This window comes from Larus michahellis, chromosome 2 (genome assembly GCF_964199755.1).
Source record: "Larus michahellis chromosome 2, bLarMic1.1, whole genome shotgun sequence".
Taxonomy (NCBI): domain Eukaryota; kingdom Metazoa; phylum Chordata; class Aves; order Charadriiformes; family Laridae; genus Larus; species Larus michahellis.
In genome coordinates this window covers 100,039,138-100,064,692 of record NC_133897.1, presented here as the reverse complement: position 1 = coordinate 100,064,692, position 25,555 = coordinate 100,039,138, and the positions used below count along the sequence as shown (strand labels likewise).

The following is a 25,555-nucleotide window of genomic DNA, read 5'->3' as shown; positions in this document are numbered from 1 at the left end:
AAGAAAAAATTAAATCTTGTTATATCACTGTATAAATCTAAAGTGAACCAATATGCTGAACACTGTGTACAGGCCTGATTCTGTCCTCCCTCTCAAAAAGATGGAAAATGTACTCGCAAGGTGAAAGAATCATCAGAGCCACTTCACATTAGACACAAGGGAGAGGGGGGAACCTTCAGAGCACCTCCCCGAGGATGGGCCAAGGCTGGGCAGAATGTCATCCCACAGGCCAGGGTCAAGATCAGACCCAGTGACAGTAACCAGGACTTCATCACCTTGGACTCAGAAAGCCCTCGAACCATAGATTGCTGGAGGCTGACAGATTATTCTGGAGGAAAATCCCTGTATCCTCCTCCTGCTCATACACACTCAGCAGTCAGTATCTGCCACTGCCGAAGACACAGGACACAGCCCAGGACAGCCATCCTTACGTTACACTGTTATCATGAAAAAAGACGGAAAAGGGGTGGAAGCTGAGAGCAAGACTCAGTCCTTTGACTGGGAATGGCATCAGCTGGACTACACATCAGATGGAGAAGCCAGAATCATTTAAACAAGGTTGCCTGTTTTCCAGATGGAAAAGACTGCCTTTATCCGGCACTGGTGCAGTAAAATGTTAATTTTGCATACTTTTAATGCTGAAGTAGTCAGTTGGTTTAACCAGGGTGAGGTGATTAACTAGAGTGTGAAAAGGTACAAGAAAGGGAAGAAGAGCTTCTTAAGTTGTATAATGAAGTTATCCATCACGTTGCCACATAGGACAGCTCTTTTACACCTCAGTATAAAAATTGGCTGGCTCTAGAGATATGATTTTACTTGAAGGTAAACAAATTAGTAGCTCACTCAGATGACTGTAAGTCCTTTTCACAGAATCACAGAACCACTTTTCTATGGAAAGAATTATTTACTACTAATTCAGTCTATCATAATCTCCTCCTCCTCCTTTCCAAAGTCCATCTGTAAACAACCACTGCTTATTCCTCGCATTAGTTAAATAACAGTTCCTTGGTCTGAAGACAGGGAGTACAAATGACTCTGAGGTACTCAGGTCTATCCAGAACAAGTTTCGTTCAAACAGACATTCAAACCAAAATGTCCAAACTCAACTATGTGGTCTCAGGAAGAAAAGGAATCAGGAAGGGATGTAGAGTAGGAAACAGGAGGTAATGACAACAACAAGATGATTAGCAAGCACTTTCATTTTCAAAAATTTCTCTTATCTTTCTTATCTCAAAAAAAACCCACAAGTCATGTCTTTCCCCTAGACTAAAACAGACACCAAAATAAATAGAAAAAGAAAATCCCTCACATTAAGCTAATATAGCAGTAAGCAGCAAGGCAGCCACATAGAAAGCAAATATCCCCATTATGTAATTAGAAAATGAATTATCTGTAGTATTTCAAACATTTGATTGAGTATAAAGCCATATTCCTCAAATAGAATGTGAATGTTTATACGTATTTTAGCAGTCACCTCTTAAAAGGCCTCACAGAAAGTCTCCTTGGGAGAGAAAATAAATTCCCCCAAAACATTATGAAGCAATCATGAACAAATAAATCTTGAGCTCCAGAACTGTTCCCAGAGAAAGTGGATCAAGGGCAATTTCTAAATGTATTTCTCCCAGCTGTTTCATAACCTAAAAGGAAGGATCCTTCATTGAAAAGGAGAAGGGTGCAGTCTGAATCCAACCTAATCCTGACACCTTCAGGCTAAGCAAATGCATGTTGTTTGAGCAAGTATTGGAAATTTCACATAGACGGGTAACATCGTCCGTTGTTATTGAGAGGTTGCTGGTCTACGGTGCATTGAAACTTTTGTACATGCTGCTACAAAGTAAAGTAGCCAAGGCAGAGGCGTCACCTCTGTGCTTCCAAGTTGATAATTACTCGCTTGTCTCACTTGTCTAAAAATGCCAATATCTCAAAATCTGCTTCTTGATACTCAAAAGATGAGAAGGGACCATAACACATGCCCAACCAGGAGATCCAAATGCTAGGAAATGCTTCCCAGAGTAATCTTTTCAAATGACAGTAAGAACCTAGAAATTATGACTGAGCCTTCCAAAGAAAGGACAGATACAGCCTGACCAGGAAAGGGGTGGTAACAAGAGAAAGTTAGTTTGATGGTTCTTCAGGACTGTAAGGAGTCTACAGACCCTGATGAAAAGGAAGTCTTGGGTGCAAAGTCTGGTCTGATTGTCAGAGGTGGCAATCTACACTGACAAAATTCTCCTTAACCATGCAAGGTGGAATGTATTGTTCCTATCAAAATGGAAAGGGCAGGTTTGGGAACTGTTTATGTCATCCAATGATCAGAGAATCAGTGCCAAAAATTCTATGGATACCTTATCAAAGTCTTATTGAACAACTTTCTGCTTGCGGTGGCAACAGCGCTGGGCAAGATAGTAAGCCATATTCCAGTGGTGGAACTCAGTGTGCTCTTGCCCAAAAAGGACTACGTGTCCTGGAATCAGCTATGTCTGAATCTAGCTGATTCTTAGGAGTCAAATATTCTTGGTGTTGAAATGTTGTAAAAATAGATGCCATCTGATATTAGGCATTGTTAATGAGAACTTCCAAAGAGCAATTATTCACATTAAGATGAATTTAAAGCCACTCAAAGGCTTTTCTTTCTCTTGCAATTTTAAAGTAAAGTACAATCTTGCTTTTTGCAAAAGCAGTTTAACACAGCGATTAATAAACTTGCAAAAGATTAAATAGTATCGTGAAAATTACATATGCTGTAATGCAATACATGAACTTGGAACATACCAGAGCGTACAAGAAGGAAATTAAAGAAACAGATAGCCCTGGAAATCAGAATTTCTTTGGCTAAAGAAACTGGAATCTGTAGAATGGTATATCTGTGCCTAGAGAAATTAAAGTTTAATGGTCATGGACTACATAAACAAATGATCCATAACAATGCTTGGGTCAGTAGTTGAAGGTAAGCCTCTACTCCGTGTATACAAATCCTGTGTCAAAGAATACTAGTGCAAGTGAAAGCAGTCAGAAGTGTCTTTTACCTCGTCCATTTGCCAGGCTGGTATAGATATATTCCATGCTACTATGACTTATTGAAAAAAAAAAGACCTAAATTGCAGTAAGCATTCGAGAGATTTCCTTAACCTCCCTCTAGGAGTTCTCCATTATCTCCAAAGTGGGCAAATAGATCTCTGTCTAAAGTATTGGATTCAGATTAACAACAAAGATTTAGAGGATTTAAGCATAGAAGCACCAAGTGTTAGAAGAGACAAGAATTCAATTTCTATTTTTTGGTCTGATAGTTAGGTGCATGTCATTAACCTGCTCCCATTTGTTCCCACTCCCAGTTGCTACCAGTAAATTGTCATTAGGCACTTAAAGGCGCAAAAGAAGTTTTGATATTTTTTTTTTTTCTTCTGGTGACTTACCCGGTATTTCTAAGTTTCGAAGCACTTTCAGCTAAACAATGTCAATTTTTAGTAACTGCAAACCAGATTTGCTTGGTTTATTCTAGTTTAGGGCAGATTATATTTTCAAGGAAAGATTAAAATTTTCTGAGAATTTCAATAAAACGCTGATCTGTTTAAAGTTTTTTGAATCAGTTACATTCTAAAACTTTTAGATCAATATTTTCAAACAGAGGGACAAAAGTCTTTCCCATACATATATATGTGTATGCATATGTACATATATTTGCATGAAATCTCTTAATTATGTTTTGATTTCAGAAAAGAGAACCTTTCTGCCACACACCTCTCCACTCTGCTTTTCTTCTGCCCTCATTCAGGCCCTGTAGGTGTTTACAGAGTGCTTGTGCTGTTGAAAGTCGGGCTGTGCATATGTGGATTTAAGCAAAAAGTTCCCTGAAGGGACCAGTTCTGTTCTACCTCTACACTAAAGGTTTCGGGTGTGTTCAAAACAAAAAAGGGAAATTCTGTCAGAATTTGCGTTTTGGAATTGAAATCTGAATGTTTTGACCGAGGGATATCATTGACACATGTTCAGTCTGACTCACAGAAGACCTGAGTTCAGGTTTCTCTCCTGCTCCTTTAGAGCAGAATTTTTCATGACAAATTGTTCCAGCTTAAATGCATCAGAGAACACATTGCAAGAGGGTTTTGCTTCTAAATCTGCTGTCTTAGTCACAAGATAAGACCAATTCTTACTGTTAAATCTCTAAAGGAAATTTCCTTCCTAAACGTGACTTTATGCATCCCTTTCTGCAAACGTTGGCACAAGGAAATGAGTTCCAGCCCTTGATACATAAAAGAGTTAAGAGCTTTCTCCAAAAAGTGACCTCGTCAGAGATGCTGAGCATTGGCTGTTACTTACCAGAGTGGAAGCTGCTGATGCTCAAAAGCTCTGAAAAACTTATTTAGGTTCCTAAATATGTATTTTGACTCCTGGTTTGGCTCAACAGCTAAAGAAAGAATTAACACTGACAGATTCCCAAGGAGGTATTGCTGCCAGAAGGACAATTTCCTCTAAACTGGTTAGCAGAAGTCCAAATAAATCTGTCTTCAATGAAAGTTTTGAAAACAAGACCATGAGCGGAGTGTTGGGATAAATATCCTCGATAATCTTGGCAGTCAAGAACGGAGAAAGAAAAGCTGAATCTGGAAGAAATATGGGAACAGCTATTCTGAAACAGAACTACAGTCCATCCATCAAGTATCCTGTTTCTAATATTGACCAGTACCATCTGCTCCTGAGAAAGACTATAAAACCCTCTCTTAAAGCAGCTCAAGTTCATCAATTGGCTTATGCCCTAAGATATGATGGTTTATGTCTTTACAAATCTTGGGGACAGATAAAGTGAGAGGAAAGATTCTGGGCATTTTATTTACACTTAGAACTACCCTTCTTTTCTGGAATCCTCCTAAATTAAGCTTCAAAGTACTTAGGTGTAAAAGCTGGACTGCTATTCACGTGCTTAAAATGGTTTGGTACAGGCAGTTTTCCAACATCATTTTATTCATTTCATCCATTGCAAACACTATTTATGAAGTTAAACCCAGTAGAGGAAAGAAGATCGAATTGGTTATATACACAGAACCTGTACCACTTACACAGATCTATATACTACCAGCATAAACCTTTCCTTCCAAATGAAAGAAAAATACTAGGCTTACACAGGACCCTTGATGGGATTCAGCTGCACTGGGAGATGGTTCTGCGACGCACATGTAAAAGTGGAAGAGAGAAGTTTTTGGTGTGAATGTCCCAGGCCTTCATTTGTCATGCTGTTTTTCACCATAACCTTTTTTTTTATTATTATGTTCCTGGAAACTCCTTCCAAGTTTTATTTCAGCCAAGCTTCTATATTAGGCTGCTTTAAGTTTAGTTCCCCTTAGCATTTACTCTGTAGTGTGTGATCGCTACTTGGGAATGCCGTCATTTGCTTGAAGGTAAGTTCTTTGAACTTGATTTTGAAGATAAACAATATTCTTCTCATTCAACTTTCCTCAGCGTTTCAAAATAGCTTCCAGATCTGAAGTAATGAACAATTACTATCCTTAGTGGAATTCACTAATTGCATGATTCATATGTAACACAAGATTCATTCTTTATTTGTATTGTTACAACTGACTTTCTTTTTCCTAGTTCTATCTATAAAATTTTCAATTGTAAATTCTACTATTGAACAAATTTACCTTGGCACATGCCCTTCTAAGAGAATAACAAAACTACAAAAAGGAAAGGTGGCATTCAAAATAGAAAAAATTTTTTACCATTGTTGTCTTTCTCTATGAGTTTCATGTGGATTTTTTAATGCAACCAAAGCAAGACAAGAGTAAACCCATATGACTCAGTGAAAGAAAGAAATAAAATGAAGAGGGAATTGGGACTGGGCTCCTGAACTGCAGTTTTAATGACTGTATTTTTATAAATTCATGAAGGTCCCCCCTGCCTGTCTCTTTTGGTAATCCTGAAGTGCCTTCACAAAGCTGGTCTGAGTGATTTTAAGTTCTTTAAACTCCAGGTGAGCAATGCTGCGGATTGTTTAGCTCACAAGCCACAGCGCTTTGCAAATCCAGGAAAACAAAAGACAGGTTAGAGCGCCTTATAAATTGATTGGTGGTTACTGAAACACAGATTAAGCTAGGTTTCTTGAAAGTAAATATATCGCATTAAGTAGGGGAAGTAAGGAAGCAGTATCCCCACCTGCCTTTTCCCAGCAGTGTAATTCACATAAAATATTTTAAATAGAAAAAAAATCAGATTTGTAAGTTTTACTTACATTTATGGAGCCTTCTACATCTACCTATAGCTTTTGCTTTTTCGGATTGTCTCAGGTTTTACTCCGCCGTGCTTTCTTTTTCAAATCATTAAGTTTCATGAAAGAGTAGTCAGCTGGGATCGCCGCTTCCAGCAAGTCCTCCTCCCAAATGCTCAGCAAGATTAGAAAGCACCGTCTGAGGCCCAGGAGCTGACAAAGTTAGGGAGTCTTTCTTTACACATTAGTGTGTAAAGTAGCTAACTGCCTTGTGGTAAGAAAACCTGATGAAAACCTGCAAGCCACCAACAGTCCCACAGGGAACCACAAAAGAGATTTGGCAGGTCAAGGTTTTAATTATTGGTTAAAGCTAGAAGTGAGAGTGGGCAAAAAAGCAAAGGTCCAGCTGAGGTTCTGCTACCAAGACTGGACAAGCCCAGGGGTTCCCTGCATTTTGGTGATGCTGGAAAGGAACAGATTTTCTCACACTTGTCACAGTCAGACATCTTCATTTGGCTGACCAGGAGCAGCCAGCAGCTCGCATGACCACCTTGCAACAGGCGTCCTTTCGCAGCTTGGGTGAGAACTGGAGCATCTTCTGGACATGGCAGTGGTGCCACGGGCTGCCATTGACCTTTGGCTCCATCCCCTCATTCCCGCTGAGATTTCCTCTAGGAGATGCACGGTCGGTCACAGCAACCAGCTGCACCCGTGTCACCGCTGGCTCCGCTACGTCCCCAACCACTCTGGGTTTGAGCATGGTGCTGGCGTTTTCTTCGTTCCTGGAGAAGCAGCTCTTGCCCTGTTCTGCTCTGCATCCACCTGAAAAATAGCCTGGCAGAGGAACGGAGCGCAGCTAGGAGCCTTGTGCGAGGCTTGAAATGTCAAACAGGACCCGCTCTCTGTGGACACGTGTGGCTGCAGGTATCTGCTCTTTATCTTTTACCCCTCACGGATGTCTCTGGATACAGGCAAAGACCAGAAATGGAGTCATCCTCCCAAGGAAGGTTCTTCCTTCAACATTAACGAGGATTTTTGCAGAAATCCTTCAGCTCCCACTGTCTGTGTCCTTAGGACTGATAGCTCTACCTGCTATGAAATCAGATGCTTGGGAGAGGAGGAGAAGGAGGAGTGTTAACTGGAAAATACAATGCAGATGAAACATAGCACCTTACGACAAATGTGACTACATTTCATATCTTGACTGCGCTGACTTTTTGCCAACCTAAAAATGAGACATGCGAGGGTACTTTTTTTCTTTTGTTAATCACATTTAACCTTTCCTGACATGTATTTTCAATGAAATTATTCTACTTTCTAGACAAGTTATCCAGGGTTTACCCAGCTTTAATCTGAAGCCAATATTCTGACTTGTTTTTTTACTTCAGCTCTTCTATATTACTGCAGTTCAACCATTTCACCACAGGTTAGGGGGAAAAAAAAAAAGAGAGAGATTTTTTACTTCAAGTATTTATTGATTTTCAAAAAAAAAAGGAGGGAGAAGAGGGGGAAATGCAGGAATGTCCTACAGTTTCTCATAATTTATGGAGATATTATATACTCATAAATCCATGTGTTCCTTTTTTAGACAAACAGCCCTTCTGAGATAAACAACCTAACTATTCTTGAAAAAGATCTTTTAACTGCATAGTCCGCAGAAGAGAAAAGCTTTTAAATGCCTGTGAACAGGGGATTGGGGTAATTGGTGGAACAGACATTTAATAGAAAGTTCAGGCTTTTTAATACAAAAGTGATTTGAGTCTGGCTGCAGGTCACAGGTGCTAATTTGGTAGATGTGAGTCTGTTGTGAATATTACGGGTATTTGCCCATAATACTCAAACTGTCTTCTACAGTCCGCAGTCCCTGATTAAAAGAGTGTCATGGTTAGACTGTTGCCCTTATTAAACAGCGGTCTTTGATGAAACGTGAGTCTTATTGATGTTTTTAGTCTTGTATTGTATTTATTACATGCAGTTTTAAAATAACCAGTATATAACAGACGTATTGTCAGCAACTGTATTTTTGCAACTGCAATCTATTGTGGATCTTTCCATTGCTCAGTGACACCCCCCCCCAGCCTCGCACCTGCGGGGTGCAGAATTACTGCGTGGGGCTACAAAAAACTTGTTACGTTTTCGTGACACAACGTCAATATTAAATACTCAGGGATTCTTAAGGTGCGTATGATTTTGAACGACCAAGGAAAAGAAACAGAAGGGATAAAGATGCATTTATCCCTGCAGCGTTATTGTCATATTTTACTCAGTTAAATATATTTTAAACATAGAGAAAGCGTTAACATGCTACTGAGAAAATTATCAGTGAGTATTGAAAGTAGGTAGCTGTTGGAAAATATCATAATTAGTCTCCTATAGAGTATTTTCAATCTTTTCTTGCAATACAGTCCCTTCACACAGAACAGACGCTTCTCTGCATCCTTCCCCTCTGTGTGCGTGTGTGTACATACAAGTGCGCAGACTCGGATGTGCGTGAATGTACATGTGTGCATAATTCCAGTTCAGCTATTTCTAAACTTTCTGCACTGAGGAATAGTATATATGCAGCTTAATTATTTCTGATCAGTGAATAATTATAACAAGCAGCCATTTCGCAAAGGATAGAAGTTAACCCTTATCTGAAAGAGGGGAGATTTAGATTAGATATCAGGAAGAAATTCTTTACTGTGAGGGTGGTGAGACACTGGCACAGGTTGCCCAGGGAAGCTGTGGATGCCCCATCCCTGGAAGTGTTCAAGGCCAAGCTGGATGGGGCTTTGAGCAGCCTGGTCTAGCGGGAGGTGTCCCTGCCCATGGCAGGGGGGTTGGAACTAGATGATCTTTAAGGTCCCTTCCAACCCAAACCATTCCATGATTCTATGATTCTGTGATCTCCATGGTATGATGACTGTGGGTCTATGGACTGCTTTGGTGGCCTGGGTACAATTAGGAGCATGGCAGTAGATTGAGATTACAGAGGGGAAGGAAGAGCTGCTCAGAGCAGAGCACCTCTGCTAAAAAACAATGGCATGGTAGCGACAGTTCAGCCTCTCCATATTTCTTAACACTTTCCTGCTGTTGAGTCACGCGGCGTTATAAAATCCCCCTGCATATCAGAAAATTGTGATGGTTTAAACACTTTTATTTTAAAACAACCTCCGTTGCTCATAACCTACGGGCCAAATGCCAAGGTATTTATTCACAGGGTGGGATCCTACTGAGCGTTAGCTGCCCGTGCTACCTCAGACTGCTACCCCCAAAAGCTGAAGGCGTGCGGTGGCTGTTCGAGATGCACCTTGCGAAGCCATGTGGGTATTCAAGTTAGTACAATTCGTCCAAAGAGAGGAAAAGAGAGGTAAAATAAAAAAATTAGAAAAAAAAATGAAAACTGGTTTGGCCCGCAGTCAGATAGCTGGCCCAGTACACGGCTGTATACAATACAGACTGGCTTCAACAAGGACAAGTCGAATCCCACAACCTGAAATATCACCACAAACCAGTTAAATTTCAGTATAAAATGTCTAAATGTATGTTTTATCAAGCCACTTTTATGTTTTGCTGGCCCCTTTATCTTGTGTCAACCAAAAAATTCATAATAGCAATTTTGACTGAAGGCTGGCTTTAATTACAATTTCTTTTACAGGTCTCAACTGCTTTTTGTATCCTGGGAAATGAGAGCAATTCTTTCTATCATATTCAGAAAGAAAATGAAAAGGTTGGTAAATGTATAAGTAATTTTAACTGATTCATTGATCTGAATACTTTTAAAGTAATACAGTAAGTATTTCTGTCACACTTTGAAGTTAAGCTTGGAGCTCAGTTACATCCCTTAGGGTTATTTTATAGCCATTAAGAATGTGTACCTTTTATCTGGTGCCTTCAATTAATTGAATTTCAAAAATATTCTCAAATGTTTTTAGAAAATCATTTAGTTCCTGGAGGACATTCCTGTGTGATTTATTGTTACAGTAATTAAAAGCAGTGAGTATTACACTGGTCACTGTTGGAACTCCTGTCTGCCTTTGGCTATATTTTGGTTTAAGTTAAAACATATAGTGCACTTGAGAGACTTGTGAAGGGAGGCAAGAAAAAAATTAATTCTTTTCAGATTGCTTCAGAATTTTGGCACACTTAGAAATAACCTCTTAAAGTGATCACAGTGATATTTACATGATAATTATATGCAAGCACAATTAAACTTCTATATTAAACAATTAAATAATGCTTTTTCCTGCTATGGTAAATTATTCCTGACTACCCATATTAGTATTCTGTAGTTCTAATCAGTGCCATAAATAATTTTCAGTTTTACACATTCTGCTCTGAAGCAATTATTAAGAGCTCTCAGGAAAAGTTAAAACAGCTAATGAAAATAATTAGCAGGAAAAAAAAAATGATGGTTCGTCCTGCATTGAAAGATAACCCTAACTGAAAACTACAAATGCCACTTTAATTGCACCTTTGTTTTCTGAGGCACGCACAGTCCTCTTCTTGTCGTCCCCTTTGCGCAAGGAGTCATCACTCACGGGTAGCGTTTCACGGGACTTCTCTCCCATGGGAAGGTCGGTGGGATGAGACCCGAGGTCCACTTCTCTTTAGTTGTGTAACGTGGAGGAAGGAGCTCATTCCTGCGTTGCTTCCCTGGAGCTCCACCTCAGTGGCGTTGCTCACCTGGGCAAGGTCTGCAGGCGCAGGCTGCCCTCCCCACTCCGCCAAAGCTGCAGTGCAGGGAGGAGAGAACTTGGTGCTACCGACTCACTCCGTATCTTCTGCCTTTTCAGGGTCTTCAAGGAGGGTTGAGGTGGCTAAGCTTCTAAGCATTTAAAATGATGCTCTTTTCCCACTGAAAAATAATTCCCTCCACCCATCCATATATTGAGCACACTAAGACAGCCTTAGCTATTTCGCTAACCACATCAATGTTGTTTTTTTCTACCGCAGAATAAATGTCTCCTCAAAACCATGGGCTCGCAAATGGAATTATGGGAACACTTGCTTAGAAAATTATTGAAAAAAAATAATTATGAGCCTCTGTCATTGTGGACTACAAAAGAGCCACAAATGATCACACAGAACCTGAAAATGAATGTGGTTTATCAGTTTAGGCACGAATTTGTGAATAAAAGTATGGTTGTACAGATCAGTACAATGCAGGTCAGTACGAGATAAACATTTCACATTTAAATGTACACACTGAAGTCATTGTTCAAAGTAATAACCTATCCTTTTAATAAACCATCCCTTTTGCACTGAAATGCCTAAAGGTTTTCTAATGTGTATCAGTCTTTTGAACATCACATAATGAATTTAATGTGAGAAAAGGGAAAGAAACGTACCTGTACGGATCCCTGCACATTAAGATAAACCTTGTTGCTCTGAGGCTAGCATAAAACTTGGCTCCCAAACCAAATGAGGACAAAAATAGTTTCAGTGAAAATCTGATTTCTATCCATGTATTTACTCCATTCTGAATTATATTGGCTTTCCTGTGAAATTATTCCAGTTACGTAAATTATCTGAGAGGTTTCATGATTAAGCTAATGTGTTTCTAGGACCTTTATAGTGTGCATGAGTTATGAGACAAGCATTAGCATATTACTCCTTGACTAGGTGTGATTTAATAACCTCTACAGGAAAATAAAGGGAAAAAAATAAAAAAGAGATCAAGCTAGTGTTTTCTCCCATCTGATCTCTTCGAAAGTAGGTCTTCAAAGAACAGCCACAGTGCTGCAGGAGTTGACATTGGCAATTAAATGATATTCCCTTTCTGAATGGAAGGATGTGGTGCTATCACTAGTGCTGTTTGTCTAATGACATGGAAAATTAAGGTTTTTAGCCACTTGGTATCATTTAATGATGGCCTTTTCACAGTGGAGAGGGCAATGATCTAGCTACAGAAATGGGAAAGAATGCCAAAGAATGCCAAGGATAGACAGGACCAACACTGTGAAAAGAGCACCTTTTAACGGTTTAAACATTAAAAATGGTTGAAACCTTAGTTTTACTGGTGATTAAAAGAAGAGAAGGAGAAAGAGAGTCTGTAGCAGTGTCATGAACAACATCAAGCAAAATCTACAAAGGCCCTTCCAGCCGTGGGCTGTGGCCCATGATTTTTTGGGAGTGCTTCCCAAAAGCTTTTGCTCTGGTTGCAAGCACCTTCCTGGATTTATTGGTGACCTGTGTTCCCTTAGTGGTTGTGTCCTTCCGGTCACTATGGTTGACTTGCGTGCCTGTCTACTGGGATTTCACCTCTGCTCAGTGCGATCGCCCTCCTGCCTGGCGAGGCCCCTCTTTGTCAGAAAGCCACCGCGCGGAGGTCAAAGTGGCAATGGGTGGCAATTTCCAAGGCGTGCGGGTTAGACATGAGCAAATTGGAAATGACAGACTCAAGAGTCTGCTCGCTTCCTTTGACCGTCACTGAAACAGTAAAAAAATGTTGATCTCCTGGAACTGAGGTTGTTATATTATGAAAGATACATATTAATGTACTGTTACTGGTGGTAGGTGTTAATATAATTTAGGTTGATGATTGGACTAGATGATCTGAAAGGTCCCTTCCAACCTAGGCGATTCTGTAATTCCATGATTTTTTTGAAGGATGCCTCCTGGCCCTGAACATTGTAGCAAATTTCAAGGGTGGGCTGCTGGACCTCACCACAGCAGTTCCCCCCGTGCTGCTCTGCTGCCGGGAAAGGGGGGGTCGGCAGCTCCCCGGGACCCCGGGCCCTGGGGACCCCCCACCGGCGGCAGCTCCAGGCCGGGAGGGGGGACTGCGGGATCCCGGTCCCCCAAAGCACGTTTGGGCGGGAGGAGAGGTGTCACCCCACTCTGTAAAAGACGGGGTCGGGTGGGCGGCTGGAGACGGGGGGGGTGGAGGTGTCATCCCCCCCCGAGGTGGCGGGTCCCCCGCGGGCACGGCGCTGCCCCCGGGAGCTTCGGCCCCGCTGGGCGGCGGTGGCGGGGGGCTGCCTGCAGCTGGGCTAGGAGGCAGCCCGGGGCAGGAGCCCGGGGGCAGCGCCAGCGGGACGGGGCTCCCCGGGGGAGGGGGGAAGGGAAAAAGCCCAGATCCGCGGCGGGGCCGTGTCGGGGGCGGCACACAAGCCTCTCCGGTGATTTGGCGGGGGGACGTCAGTGTCCCACGGGGGTGGCTGGGAAGCGGAGCGATGTCACCGTCCCGAAGCCACATAACCCCGCTCCGTCTGGCCGGCAGGCAACCCCGGCAGCCGCGTCGCCCTGGGTTTGTTACTCTGCTTTAAAATGCAAAGGCTCGCTGCGTGATTGGCTTTCTGTTTACAAGCGCAGATGGGGAGAAGGCTCACGTTTTCTTTCTCCGTGTGGTTTCCCCGCCTTGGAAGCTGCAAGGGCAACCCGAGGAGGGAGAAAGGGGGAAGAGAAGAGGATTTCCCAGTTCCAACATTCATCAGATTTACCCTGTCATTGCACTACAAGGTGCAGCGTGTGTCGAACATTACGAGCACGGGGCCATGCAAATGACACAGGCTTGAAAGAGCCCTGGCAAGAATAAATCTGTCGATGTACAGATGTTCCCTATTAACGTTATTGTTCAGCCTTGGTGGTTACGGTGGGAAGACACCGGATTAAAAATTCCCATTGCCACCCCACCTCTCCTGAACCTTTCTCCCCACACCTCTTTGTCTTCGCTTAATTAGGTAGGATATAATATTCTCTTTTTCTCCTCCTCTGTCTTATTGAGACGTCTGCCCAGGTTTACGCCTTTAAACAGGAATGATATTGATCCCTCCTCCCTCTTCTGTCAATCCCGATTTGTCCCTTTTCGTGCTGAACAAACAATTAAGACAAGAAAGTACCGACTGCGCTGTAAAACTTAGCATACGGCTGCCCCCCCCCCCCCGCCTCCATACTCCCCCCCCCAGCTCCAGCAGGGCTGCCTGAGCGCTGCGCGGCCCCCGGGCAGCGGGCAGGACCCCGCAGCGGCTCTCGGCGCCGGGGACCGAGAGGGTGGAAGGGGGGCTGCACACCAGGAAAGACATTTAAGACAGGGGGCTCACTTGCCAGCTCGCCCAGCCTCGGGTCCCAGTAACTTCTCCGCAGGGGAGAGCGGCGGCGGCGGCGGCAGCAGCTTGCGGCGGAGACCGGGGGGGACGGACGGAGAAGATAAGCGGGAGCAAGCGCTCCTGCCCGGACCGGCCTACGGCTGCCGCCCCCCCGCCTTCTCGTCCCCCCCTATCCCCGGAGGAAACCCCCGGTGCCCGGGCAGCCCCGGCGGGCTGCGCCCAGGGCGGGCGGCAGCGGCGGCCCCGGGGGAGCCGAAGGCAGCGGGTCCCGGAGCCGCTCGCCGCCCCCTCCCCGCGGCCGGGGAGCGCCGGGCCGCGCAGCTCCCGGCTCCGCTGCACTGCCCCAGGGCTATGAATAAAGCCCAGGGCGATGGGTGGCCAGGTACAGGTGGCCACCTCCTGCGCGCAGGGCTAGCGCTGGCGTCCCAGCCCAACCTCCTCAAACGGGAGGGAAACAAAGACGGCGAGAGAGGCAGGGAGAGTTGCCTGTAAGTTTAGCGCCTTTCGGTCGTGACTCGCAGAGATAAATGATAGTTTGGAGGTGCGCGCAGTTAATCAACGCTCCGGCTGCCGTACAGCGTGTGCAACCCGCAGATCATTAGGTTAAATGGAGGACATTCGTGTCCTTCCAGAATCAATGCAATTATTGTTGGCAACAAGGACAACAATTGGAGTGGCAGCGCTAATTTTACTAACCTGCTATTAATTATGGTGTCCCCCACGCCCCAGACGGCGTTTATAACCCGCGGAAGCAAGCGGTGCTGGCTGCTTCTGGTTTAAAACGGGGAGGAAAAAAAAAAAAAAAAGTTGGAAGTGGAGTGCCTGGTCGTGTTGGAAAGTGTTAATCAGTAGGAAAGAGTGTGATCAGTGGAGCTATTCACTCGAACGTCACTCTGGTACAGGGGGTTAGTGAAGTGGTTGTGGCGCCTGGGGACCGAAGGCACTGCACCGCTCCGCTCAGGTGCTGCACACTGAGAAATGTCTGCGTTAGTTCTCCGTAGCCGCCTGCGAAGTCAGCCAGCGCAGAGGAGGGGAGACAAGCCCTGCCATGGCACAGCCGTCGCTACGAGGTTTTAGCCGAAGCCTGGCGTGATCGCAGGTAAACGTTTTCTGCTTGTTTTTGGTGGGGATGCGGGTATGTGCGTCTCTCTCTCGCTACGGAAGCGGGGGGTGGGGGGGAGCGGTGGGGTTTATCCCCCCCCCCCTCCCTTTCGGAGCCTGCTTTAGCAGCAAGGCAGCTGAAAACGAACTGCTGGAGGGAAGAGAAACTATCTGTGATGAATCATTTGGCTTTGTGCAATCTTTACCTAGGACAGAGGGCAAATGTATTTTAACATATGTGTGTTATTTCTTGGGAAGGGGGTGTGGATATGATATTCAGCGAGCGCTAAGGTAAGGTACCGAGTCAAACTTTCTGGATTTTAAGGCGAACTTTTTTAAAAGGCGTAGAATTTGACCTTGCGAGTAGGAAAGTTTTATCTTCGCAGGCAAGTGCGTTCGAGCTGCCGGCTGCCAGAGAGCTCAAAGGCGGTGGCGTTTGAATGCCTACCCGTCTGCGGCACCGGGGGCAGAGGGGCTGGGAAGAGAAACCTTCCTCATACAGCCTTTGCCTTGCTAGTGGAAGCGTAGTCGCGATGCTCTGCACCGGGCAGGTAAACGTGGACGTGTTGTAGGGGCCATCGAGCCATACAGGTCGTAGCGTTTGCTTCTCTTGCTGAAAAGTTTTGTCTCCCTGTGCGTGTGTGAGAGAGAGTGAGTGTGTTGCCTCTAGCTCTTAGGTGTGAAAAGTTAATAAATACAAAGAACTGAATGAGCATGTAAGGCCTTTCTGCCTTTAAATCTAGGTTGTTTGCCAAGAGGATTGAAGCCTTACAAAATGAAAGCGTTCAAACGGCTAGCTTTGAACAACTGATTTTACGTGCAGTTGTAATGGGAGCAAATTAATTAGCGGCGCCTTCTTATGCAACTGTTATGTTTGTCATCCTGGCTCTACCGGTCACAAGCCCCTGCACAGGTTTGTGCAGGTGGGCAGCATCAGCTCGCTGTCCCCTCGCTTCAGAGTGCAGGAGATGCAATTACATCTCAGATGGGCTCAGGGAAAAAAAAAAAAAAAAGAACAGCAATCGTATTTACTGTCGATAGCGACTTTATGGGAGCTAATCTACTCGAAAATGTTGTAGGCTGCCCTCGGTTCCATGTCAGATCCCAAATGGGCAACATGTAGAGCTTCACAGCGTTTGTCAGGCGGTGTCAAGGTTGCTTTAAATCTGTAATGTGAAAACAAAGCAAAGTCGACGGAAAGAGCTCGCTAAAGTCTGTTTAGCCCATAAGCAAATTCCGCCGCTGAAATATTTCCAGGAGTGGCAATAACCCCTCCAAAAGAGGAGGCGATGAAAATGCAGATAGTAAAAGTGTAGCTGCATTAACTGCCTCTAGATCATGTCCCTGAAGACGTCCATCAAAGCGTTAGTCCTGAAGAGGTTCTCTGTTTTACCTGCTGTGGCCTGTTCCACCATCACAGCGTTTCCTTCGCCTTCCCTGCTTTTTATGATAAAACTTGTATGAACGTTGGCTCCAGGTTCTCGGAGAAGAAACACGTAACCCCCGGAGAGACTTAGTTGGGCTTTGGCTCTAAAATACCCGCTCGCCTGGGTGTGCAGGCTGGCTCTCACGAGGGGGGAACTCGCCAGCCTTTCCTATTGATCGTGATGGGTTTACTTGCTCCAACTTTGGAGAAAGCAGTCTGTGTTTCTCTCTCTCTCTCGAAAGCTGTTAACTGCTTTGTACAGGAAAGGGGCTTTGACCAGGATCAATTTTTATTGCACGGCAAGGACTTGCATTTTCCAAATGCTTAAGGATATAGCCCACAGCATTAAGCGTCTTTGCTTGGATTTGAACAGTGTTGTGTTGTTTATGTGCAAGAACCACAAAGGTTATTTTAAATCATTGCGGGGCTTATTGCATGTTTGTGCGCTGGCACCAAAAATTCAAGATGAAATATAATTGTGTTGAGTTTCTTATCAACAAAGGGCCATTATTTGTAGATTGTAAGTGAAACAAGACTTGAACGCTGGAGGAAGACATAATGTCAGCTTTTAGCATTTAAAGTTATTAAGTGTTTAAGGTTATTAAGTTTTTTTTGTTGTTGGCTTTTTGGGTTTGGTAGTGTTGTGAGGTTTTTTTAATGACTGCTTTCTAGGGAATACAGGTTGGAAGTGGCACAAAGCTGACCGGGGGTAAAGTAATAGAGCAGGCAGGCTGCAAAGAAAAATGACAAATAATTATCATGATTAATACAGGAAAGTTCAGCGCAAAAATGGGGACCAGAGTATTTGCATGGTGCAGTGAAAGACAACTGTGATATATAAATAGACAAGGACTATAAATATTGAATTTCACCTTGTATTTTAAAGTTTAATAGACTCATCTAAATATCAAAACCTGTAGTCTTCTGTGGGCCACCGCGGAGCTGACAGCTGCAGTAGTATCAAAAGACGGGAAGGAAAAAAATAAATAAATCCAAAGCCCCCACAGCACCAGGATATCTCCCAAACTGTAGCCTGGAAAACTGAGAGGACTTCTCCAGGCAGTCCTCCAGCTCTCCCCCAGCTAATTATAGCGCTTTACACCGAGCCGCTCTTGAGATAAGTGCAACTGTTTTCTCCCCCAGCGCCGCGGTGAGTTATACTCCAGAGCTTAAATAAACATCCCCCAGCGCAATGAGGGCAGGAGGCAGAGCCAGAGGCTCCGGGGGCTGCGTGCGGACCATTGTGTGCACACCGGGTGTCTCTGCTCCCCAAACAATGCGCTGGTCCGGCAGCACGTCGCAGCGAAGGGAGCCGCTCGTAAACAGTAGCTAAGAGGTGTTATAGCCTGGCAAGCACCGGGGTAGCAGGAGGAATAAAGGAGCGTTTCTGTAAAAGCAACCCAATGGCTAAGTAGTTAATATTCCCAGAAAGAAGGAGGTATTAGCATTTCAGGTGCGGAAAGAATAGGCACTTTCTCTCCCCCCCCACCCCCCCAAAATCAATACAGAATTCAAAACCGATTATTAATGTCATTCGATTCCCGTTCTTTATACCTTTCTCCCGGCTACAGATACTGTAGCTGTCAGGATAATTTGCATGTACTGTATCTGATATCTTTTATTTGCAAACACTCTAAAGCGCCATAAAACGCCGCTCGCTGTAGTCTAACTCAATCCCAGAACTAGTATTTTCATCTGTAAATTAAAGCAATTACGCAGCAGATATTATATTATGTGTACTGTGGTCTCCAGATAGTCATCAATCACCCTCAATCGAGCTGTCAGTGTGGGCAGATTCGTTTCTGGGAGGCAGTCTTCCAGCTGGGGAGAAGAAGAGAACATCATCATTAATTAGAGTGTGACCCTGGGGCTATTCACATGTCTGAACCCAGGAATCTCTCTGAGCAAGTCTGCACACCACGGAGCAGCGCTCAACGGCACCAGCAGCCGAGCTTCAGCCTCAGAGCTGACTCCTCCGCTTCCTCCACTCGCCCGGCGGCTGCCTGCTCGCCCTTCCCCGGCGGTAGCTAGCCGTCGGGGGGAGGTAGCCCAAGGGGCCATCTCCGCCGGCCGGCAGCCCCAGCATCTCCCCCGACGGCAGCACAGAGGATGCTGCCTGCTTGGAGATGGGGTGGTGGGTACCAGCCCCCGGAGGATGGGGAGGTGATGGTAGCAGTGGGGAGAAGGGGGGTGATGGAGACGAGACTTCTTCCCAGGCCCTCCTTCACTCGGGGGTCCCGGAGAACCACACAACCACCGGGAAAGGGATGTTCGCTCTTGAGTGAGAAATGGCACATTTGAGTTGCACACCCCACCCTCCCTAATTATCCCCCTCCCAGCCGTGAGCACCTCGGAGCACAGGCGGGCTGGATACGGCCCTCCGCCCCGCCAAAGGCTGGCTCTTCCAGCCGAAGGTTTGCGAGGGGATCAAAGTCGTTTTAACGTGAAAAGTCACGTCCTTTCCAATCATTCCCCCGGAATACGCTCGTAGGGTTTTCTACCTGTAATCACACGTCTGGAATAAAAGCCGAAAAGAAAGGCAGGGTTGCATGTCATGTGCTTTATTGTCAGCGTTAGCGCTAATTTTAACTGTTGATTAAATCTTAAATGAAGACTCAGTCGTGTGTCCCTTCATATGTCTTGTTTGTAATTGAGACTAATTATTACTGTGGGGTGGGAAGAAGCAGCTGCTCATTAATTAATTTCTAATTAAAAGTGCTTACCAGCCCTTCAGTGACGAAGGAGGGTGGGGGGAAATCTTAGCTGATACAACATTGATCCTTCAGATTAAAACCATTAATTTCCTTCCCTTCCCTTCCCCGCAGAAATACATAGAAATATTGCGAGCGGGCGTAGCCGCTGCTGGAGAGCTTTCCAAACTTTGGCTCCTGTTGGGCAGAGCAAGAGGGATGCTGGGGAGCCTCTTCTCCACGCCAGGGGAAACGGTCCCGAAAACGAGTGTTAAACTTACAGACAGGTTAATTCGAATAGGGTTTGCGTGACGTCAGAGGCTCAGCTCTTTTAAAACAACCTGCTTCTGAACGGATGTATTTGTATTACTCTCACTCTCCCCCCCTCCCCCTTTTTTTCTGTTTTTCCGTGGGTGCGAAGTATGTATTTCTGCCGTCGCGTTTGCCAACCTCGGAGTCCACATGTAACAATTATTTCTGTTTCGTAGCTGCAGAGGAGAAGGTGCTAAAATCACTATACATCTTTTTTTCTTTTATTTTTTTTCCCTTTCATTCGGTTTAAAAATAATAAAAAAAAAAGAAAGTAAGTTTAAGATTTCATGTAAATAAATTAAATGTGGTTTTCTGCTTCGTCCTATAAGCATCTAGGGACCTGTGGTTACCAATCAATTGGTACAATAGAGCAGAGCCAGGCTGCAATAGCGTGCAGATCAGACGTCTCGCCTTGTTTCTAGATAACTGGGAGCCTCTGTACCATGTCATATCCTCAGTTTGGCTACCCTTACTCCTCTGCACCCCAGGTAAGACTCTTTGCCTACCGACGTTAATTGATTGAATTTCAGTCCTTATTGATTACTTCCGTGCAGGGCTGTGGGCGGCAGCGATCCTTTCCAGCACGGGGGAGCGGCACATCGGCTGCTCGCCCCGCATCTTTCCAGGATGCTGAAGTTCTACCTCGCGCCCATGTTTTTAAAATGGGAAGGAAAGACGCGGGATTTAGGGTGTTTGGGGGTGCTAACGATGCGTGGGGGAGGATTACAGAGATGAAGGAGGCGAGAAGGGGGGCTAGAGATCACCCGACCCCAAACCGCTCTCCCCACCACCACCACCACCACCCCCCAAGAGCTTTTTTTGCTCTTTCCCGATTAAATTCACAGTTTACCAATTAAACACGAAAGTATTGAGGTCCGGACAGTAGAAAAGTAATGGGATATTCTAACCCAGCAGCTTAATAACAGATGCGTGCGTGGCTGCTACAAATCTGCAGTTAAAATAAATATGCATGAGTGATTTAGAAAAAAAGGTTTAAATACGCAGATGGGAAGCATTGTGCTGCAAGAGGAGGAAACCGGTGTAAACCCAGGCTTGTGAGAACACACCAGAAAAGTTAGTTTTTTTAATGCAAAAGGCTGGAGCGAGGTATTGCAGAGGATTAAACGCCCACAGTCACGGGGCGTTTGTTTGTTGTTGTGGGTTATTTATCTTAAACTGATAAAACACTTGCACCTCTGTGTTCCTCTAGAGCGTTTTTACCCCTATTGAACTAAAATACGGAAGGGGAGGCAGGGTGGGCGACAGCCCAAAACTGCGACACGCTCAAAAAAAAAAATGCCCCGAACTTGGTTACAGTTTGGGAAGTTCTCCCCCCACTACAGACCCACCCCCCCTCAGCGCCGCTCTCTTTCCCTCCAGTTCCTGATGAGCACCAACTCCCTGACGACCTGCTGCGAGTCCAGCGGCCGGACGCTGGCCGAGACGGGGGCGGCCGCCTCCGCCCAGACCCCCGTCTATTGCCCGGTGTACGAGAGCCGCCTCCTCGCCACCGCCCGACACGAACTCAACTCCGCCGCCGCCCTGGGGGTCTACGGTGGCCCCTACGCCGGTCCCCAGGGCTATGGAAACTACGTGACCTACGGCACCGAGGCTCCCGCCTTCTACTCCTTGGTAAGACGCCCGCCACCCCGGGCGATGGATGATCCAGCGGGGGATGGATGCTCTCCGCCCGGCCTCCTCCCCGCGCTCCCCCCTCGCTGGACCTGCGCTCCCCCCGCGGGGCGGTGGCCGGTCGGCGGGACCCCTCCGTGGCGGGGGGCAGCCCCGGGCGCTGCTGCTGCTGCTGCTTCTCCTCCTCCTCCTCCTCCTCTTCTTCTTCTTCATCTTCATCCTCCTCCTCCCTCCCCCGCGCCAGCCTGCTTTTGGCGACAGGCGCGGTAGTGCGGCGCGTCCAGCCCCGCGGTCATTAAATATTCAAGCCCGGCACGGTTCTCACGGTAACGCAATTAAAAGTCGCGCCTAACAAGGTGGCGGACGAGCGGGTAGTTTGGGGCGGCCCAGACCCCGGCTGGCAAAAAATTATGCTCTCTTCCCAGCCAGCTTTTTCTTTTTTTTTTTTCTCCCCCTCTTTTTTTTCCTTCCCCCCCTCCTCCCCCTGCACCGTAACAGCGCGAGTTAATGTCTCTATTGATCTCGCTGGCCGAGGGGCCTCCGGGAAGGTCCGGCACACGCCCCCCCTCACCGTCCCCTGTGTGTCCCCGTCCCCCGCCTTGCCCCAAGCCCCGGGGGCGGGGGGGCAGGTGAAGGGGGACCCCATCTCTCGGGGCGGCGGGGGCTGAGGGCGGCGGCGCGGTGTCTCTTGCAGAACAGTTTAGAGGCGAAGGACGGGAGCGGGTCTGCGCATGCGGGCATCGCCCCGGCGGCTGCCTACTACCCCTACGATCACACCCTCAGCCAGTACCAGTACGACAGGTAAGCTCACGCACACACACACCCCCCGACACCACCCCCCACCCCCCCTCCATCCCCGCCGCGGGGCCGAGGCGCGGACCTGCCTCCTCGCCGCTCAGCATCTCCTTCCCAGCCCCATGCCGCCTCCCCTTCCCCACAGAAACGCCCCCCTCCCGCAGGCAGACCGGCACGGGGTCCTCTGCCCCCCACCCGCCCGCCCCCCCCGGGTCCCTCTCCACGGGGGGGTAATTATCTTTTCCTGCGCGGGGTCAGGCTTAGGCGCCCCGGCATCCCTGGTATGTTTATTAGTTTTAAACCAGCGCAAACCTACTTTACGCACCGTTTTCAAGCTCTGAGGCCCATTGGGCGTCGGTGACCTTTCCTGGAGGATGTGCATTAAATATTCAGTCGCAGCCCGGTGTCATCTGCGTTAGGTTTCCACAATTTCAGGAACAAAAGGGTAGGAGAGCTTACTAATGAAAGGAGTAAGGGGAAATATATTTCTATTAACAGTTGCACCCTGGGGTCACCCAAGATGCATTCTGTTTGGGGGAGGACTGATCAAACAACAGGGAAGTGGGATTTCTGTGCGTTTGCGAGCTGCTAGGATTTCCCCACTGTCCGAAACGTTGACATTGACTTTACCGCGAATAAAGGCAGGCGGTTTCTTCCCCCTTTCCGCCACCACCGCCACGGCACAGCGGGGCTTTGCAGTGCCCGGTGCTGCTGCTGGCTGAACCCTTCCTCCCCGCCTTCTTCCTCGGCCTGAATTCTCGAGGCAGGTCGCCCCCTGAAAGATGAGCTTGCCCATCTACCCCAACCCTGGTCCAGCCACACCCCCTCCCCCCCCGGGGGGGTGCCTCAGGCAAGCGGCAGGGGCCCTGGGACCCCGCGGGGGGGGCGAGGGCGCCGTGTCACGCTGCGGGTGCCCCCCTGTCCCCGCAGGTACGGCACGATGGACGGCGGGACGCGGAGGAAAAACGCCACCCGGGAGACGACCAGCACGCTGAAGGCCTGGCTGCAGGAGCACCGCAAGAACCCCTACCCTACGAAGGGCGAGAAGATCATGCTGGCCATCATCACCAAGATGACCCTCACCCAGGTCTCCACCTGGTTCGCCAACGCCCGCCGGCGGCTCAAGAAGGAGAACAAGATGACCTGGCCCCCGCGGAACAAGTGCTCGGACGAGAAGCGGCCCTACGAGGAAGAGGAGGAGGAGGAGGAGGAGGAGGGCTCGCAGGAAGAGCCGATGAAGAGCGGGAAAGCTGAGGGTACCCTGCTAAAAACAGGCACTTAGCGGTTCTGCGGCGGGGGCTCGGCCGCCAGCTCGCCCCCGGGGCGGATCTCGCCCGTGGGGGCGGCCGCGGGCCTGGCTGGCGAGGGCGGTCGCAGCCGCAGGGCAGCGCGGTGCCGCCAGTGACTGTGTGTGTCTTCTTTTTGCTGTCCCTTCCCCCGCCCCCCCCACCCCGCAGAGCCCACGGGCAAGGAGGAGAAGGAGCTGGAGCTCAGCGACCTGGAGGACCTGGACGCCGCCGAGTCGGAGACCTCGGAGTGCGAGCTGAGGCGGCCCTTCCCGCACCCGCTTCCGCACCCGCTCCCGGGCGGTAGCCACCCGCCTCGGGCCACCGAGCCCCCCGCCGCCAAGATGCCGCCGCCGGTCGCCCCCGCCGGCGGGGAGGAAGAGGAGGAGGAGGCGGCGGCGGAGCGGGCGCGGAGCTGCCTGAAGACGGCGGCGGAGGAGTGCGGCCCCGACCTGCTCGGCGCCCGGCAGCGCGGCTGCGAGTCCAAAATGTGCTTCCAGCAGGGGCAGCAGCTGCTGGAGGCGAAACCCAGGATTTGGTCCCTGGCGCACACCGCCACCTCCCTCAACCAGGCCGAGTACCCCTCCTGCATGCTGAAGCGGCAGGGGGGCTCGGCCGCCGCCGCCGTCCCCGCCCCGGTCAGTGTCATCGACAGGCACCAGGATTCGCCGGTCACCAACCTCAGGAACTGGGTGGACGGGGTGTTCCACGACCCCCTGTTCAGGCACAGTACTTTGAACCAAGCCCTGAGCAACACGACAGTTTCCTGGGCTACCACCAAAGGAGCCATTCTGGAAACGGGCGCCTTGGGACGCGCGGTGGGGAACGGCGCCAACGTGCTCAAGGGGCAGCTCTCAAACTTGGCCCACCATGACTCAAACAAAGAGTTTCTGGCGTTTCCCAAATCAGGAAGCAAAATGTTTTGTTCCTAACGGGCCCGCCGAGGGGCGAAGGACTTTCTAACGCTCGAAGAGTCAGCTACACTGAAAAGAGACTTGCGAGAGTTTAAATTTAAATATAAAACTTTTTCTTTTTCTTTTATTTTTTTTTTTTAAACAAACCCAACCAACAGAAACGAGGATTTAAAGTTCAGTTTGCTCAGTTCAACGGACAGACTTTGCTCATTGATGTTCTGAAGAATTTCTCCTGGCTGCGACTTTAAGGGATCAATGTCGTGAGAGTTATTTAATTCCATGTCCAAAAAGCACGTGCTATAGCGTAGACCTCCTTAAAAAGTTTACATCCGAAAGTTTACAAACGGGAAATTTTAATTCAGATTTAATTTAAGGCATGCCGACATTAGTTAAAAGACTTTTCGAGAGTTTTTTCCTCCTGATTTCCTTGTTAGCATATAATTCACAAACAGCACTTCTACTAAGTTTACACCTACTGCACAAATTTATCTCGACAAAAAAAAAAAAGAGAATATGTTAAAAAAGGTATGTTCACTCCAATAAATTGTCTGTTTCAGAGGTAACACAAGTGGTGGCGTTTTGCATGGGGCAACAAACACCTTTTGAGGTTTCAAAATTTTCCCCCCTGGCAGCCGGTCCCGGTAATTCCAAGGACACTCAACAGGCTGCCGGGAGAGGGGAAAAGAGGCTCCGCGGAGGGAGGACGGATCCGCGGGAGGGATGCTTGCCGTGGCTCCTCTCCGCGTTTTACCGTGCCTCCGGGCCGGCGGGGGCGGCAGCGGGGGCGCCCAATGAGGCGGGGAGGAGGGGGGGTAAAGCGTCTTTCCCCCCCCGCCCCCCTCGCCCCAAGCTGCGATGGGGCGGGGGTCGGCCCCAAAGGGCCGGGCTCGGCCGCGGCGTCGCCTCCGCCGTGCGCGGAGCAATTGATTCACATGGAAAATTTGATCTTTTAAAGAACCGTTTTAGCTCTCCGGCTCCTCCGCCAGTATGGAGAATCGCTGGTCCTCCATGAATATTTCAGCGCTTCAGGACAGATGCTTTACCGTTTTGACATTAAATAGAGTGCAGCCGACAAAAAGAGAGAGGGAGAAGAGAAAGAGCGCTTTCGACGTGTGATTCAGCAGCACTCTCAGCCATTTTACCACTTAGATAACAGGCGTTTAA

At 47.6% G+C, this 25,555-nt stretch overlaps 1 protein-coding gene and 1 long non-coding RNA gene across 5 annotated transcripts; one reads left to right on the top strand and one right to left on the bottom strand.

The window, feature by feature from the left end:
- Nucleotides 1–3,277: 3,277 nt before the first annotated feature.
- LOC141739338 (uncharacterized) lies at nucleotides 3,278–15,085 on the bottom strand. 2 transcript variants are annotated; one of them, XR_012585672.1, is made up of 4 exons: nucleotides 14,932–15,085; nucleotides 10,659–10,917; nucleotides 6,227–7,309; nucleotides 3,278–5,476 (listed from the first exon to the last, which is right to left on the bottom strand). It is a non-coding gene; the product is annotated as an uncharacterized LOC141739338 (long non-coding RNA). The 2 variants fall into 2 exon arrangements; XR_012585673.1 differs by having other exon boundaries at nucleotides 10,659–10,983; nucleotides 14,932–15,018.
- Nucleotides 14,695–24,952, top strand: IRX4 (iroquois homeobox 4). Of its 3 annotated transcripts, none has more exons than XM_074576413.1 (6): nucleotides 14,695–15,334; nucleotides 20,094–20,252; nucleotides 21,145–21,396; nucleotides 22,091–22,197; nucleotides 23,122–23,447; nucleotides 23,649–24,952. In XM_074576413.1, the coding sequence occupies exons 2-6, from the start codon at nucleotides 20,208–20,210 to the stop codon at nucleotides 24,407–24,409; spliced, it is 1,491 nt and encodes a 496-aa protein (XP_074432514.1). In that variant the 5' UTR covers nucleotides 14,695–15,334; nucleotides 20,094–20,207; the 3' UTR covers nucleotides 24,410–24,952. The 3 variants fall into 3 exon arrangements, with proteins under 3 accessions (XP_074432514.1, XP_074432518.1, XP_074432517.1); XM_074576417.1 differs by having other exon boundaries at nucleotides 15,138–15,334; nucleotides 20,187–20,252; XM_074576416.1 differs by lacking the exon at nucleotides 14,695–15,334 and having other exon boundaries at nucleotides 20,074–20,252.
- The last annotated feature ends 603 nt before the right edge of the window (nucleotides 24,953–25,555 follow it).

Coding starts and splice junctions, on each gene's coding strand:
- IRX4 (XM_074576413.1), top strand. CDS start 20,208: ATGTCATATCCTCAGTTTGGCTACCCTTACTCCTCTGCACCCCAG. Junction 20,253..21,144: donor CTTACTCCTCTGCACCCCAG/GTAAGACTCTTT, acceptor CTTTCCCTCCAG/TTCCTGATGAGCACCAACTC. Junction 23,448..23,648: donor GAAGAGCGGGAAAGCTGAGG/GTACCCTGCTAA, acceptor CCCACCCCGCAG/AGCCCACGGGCAAGGAGGAG.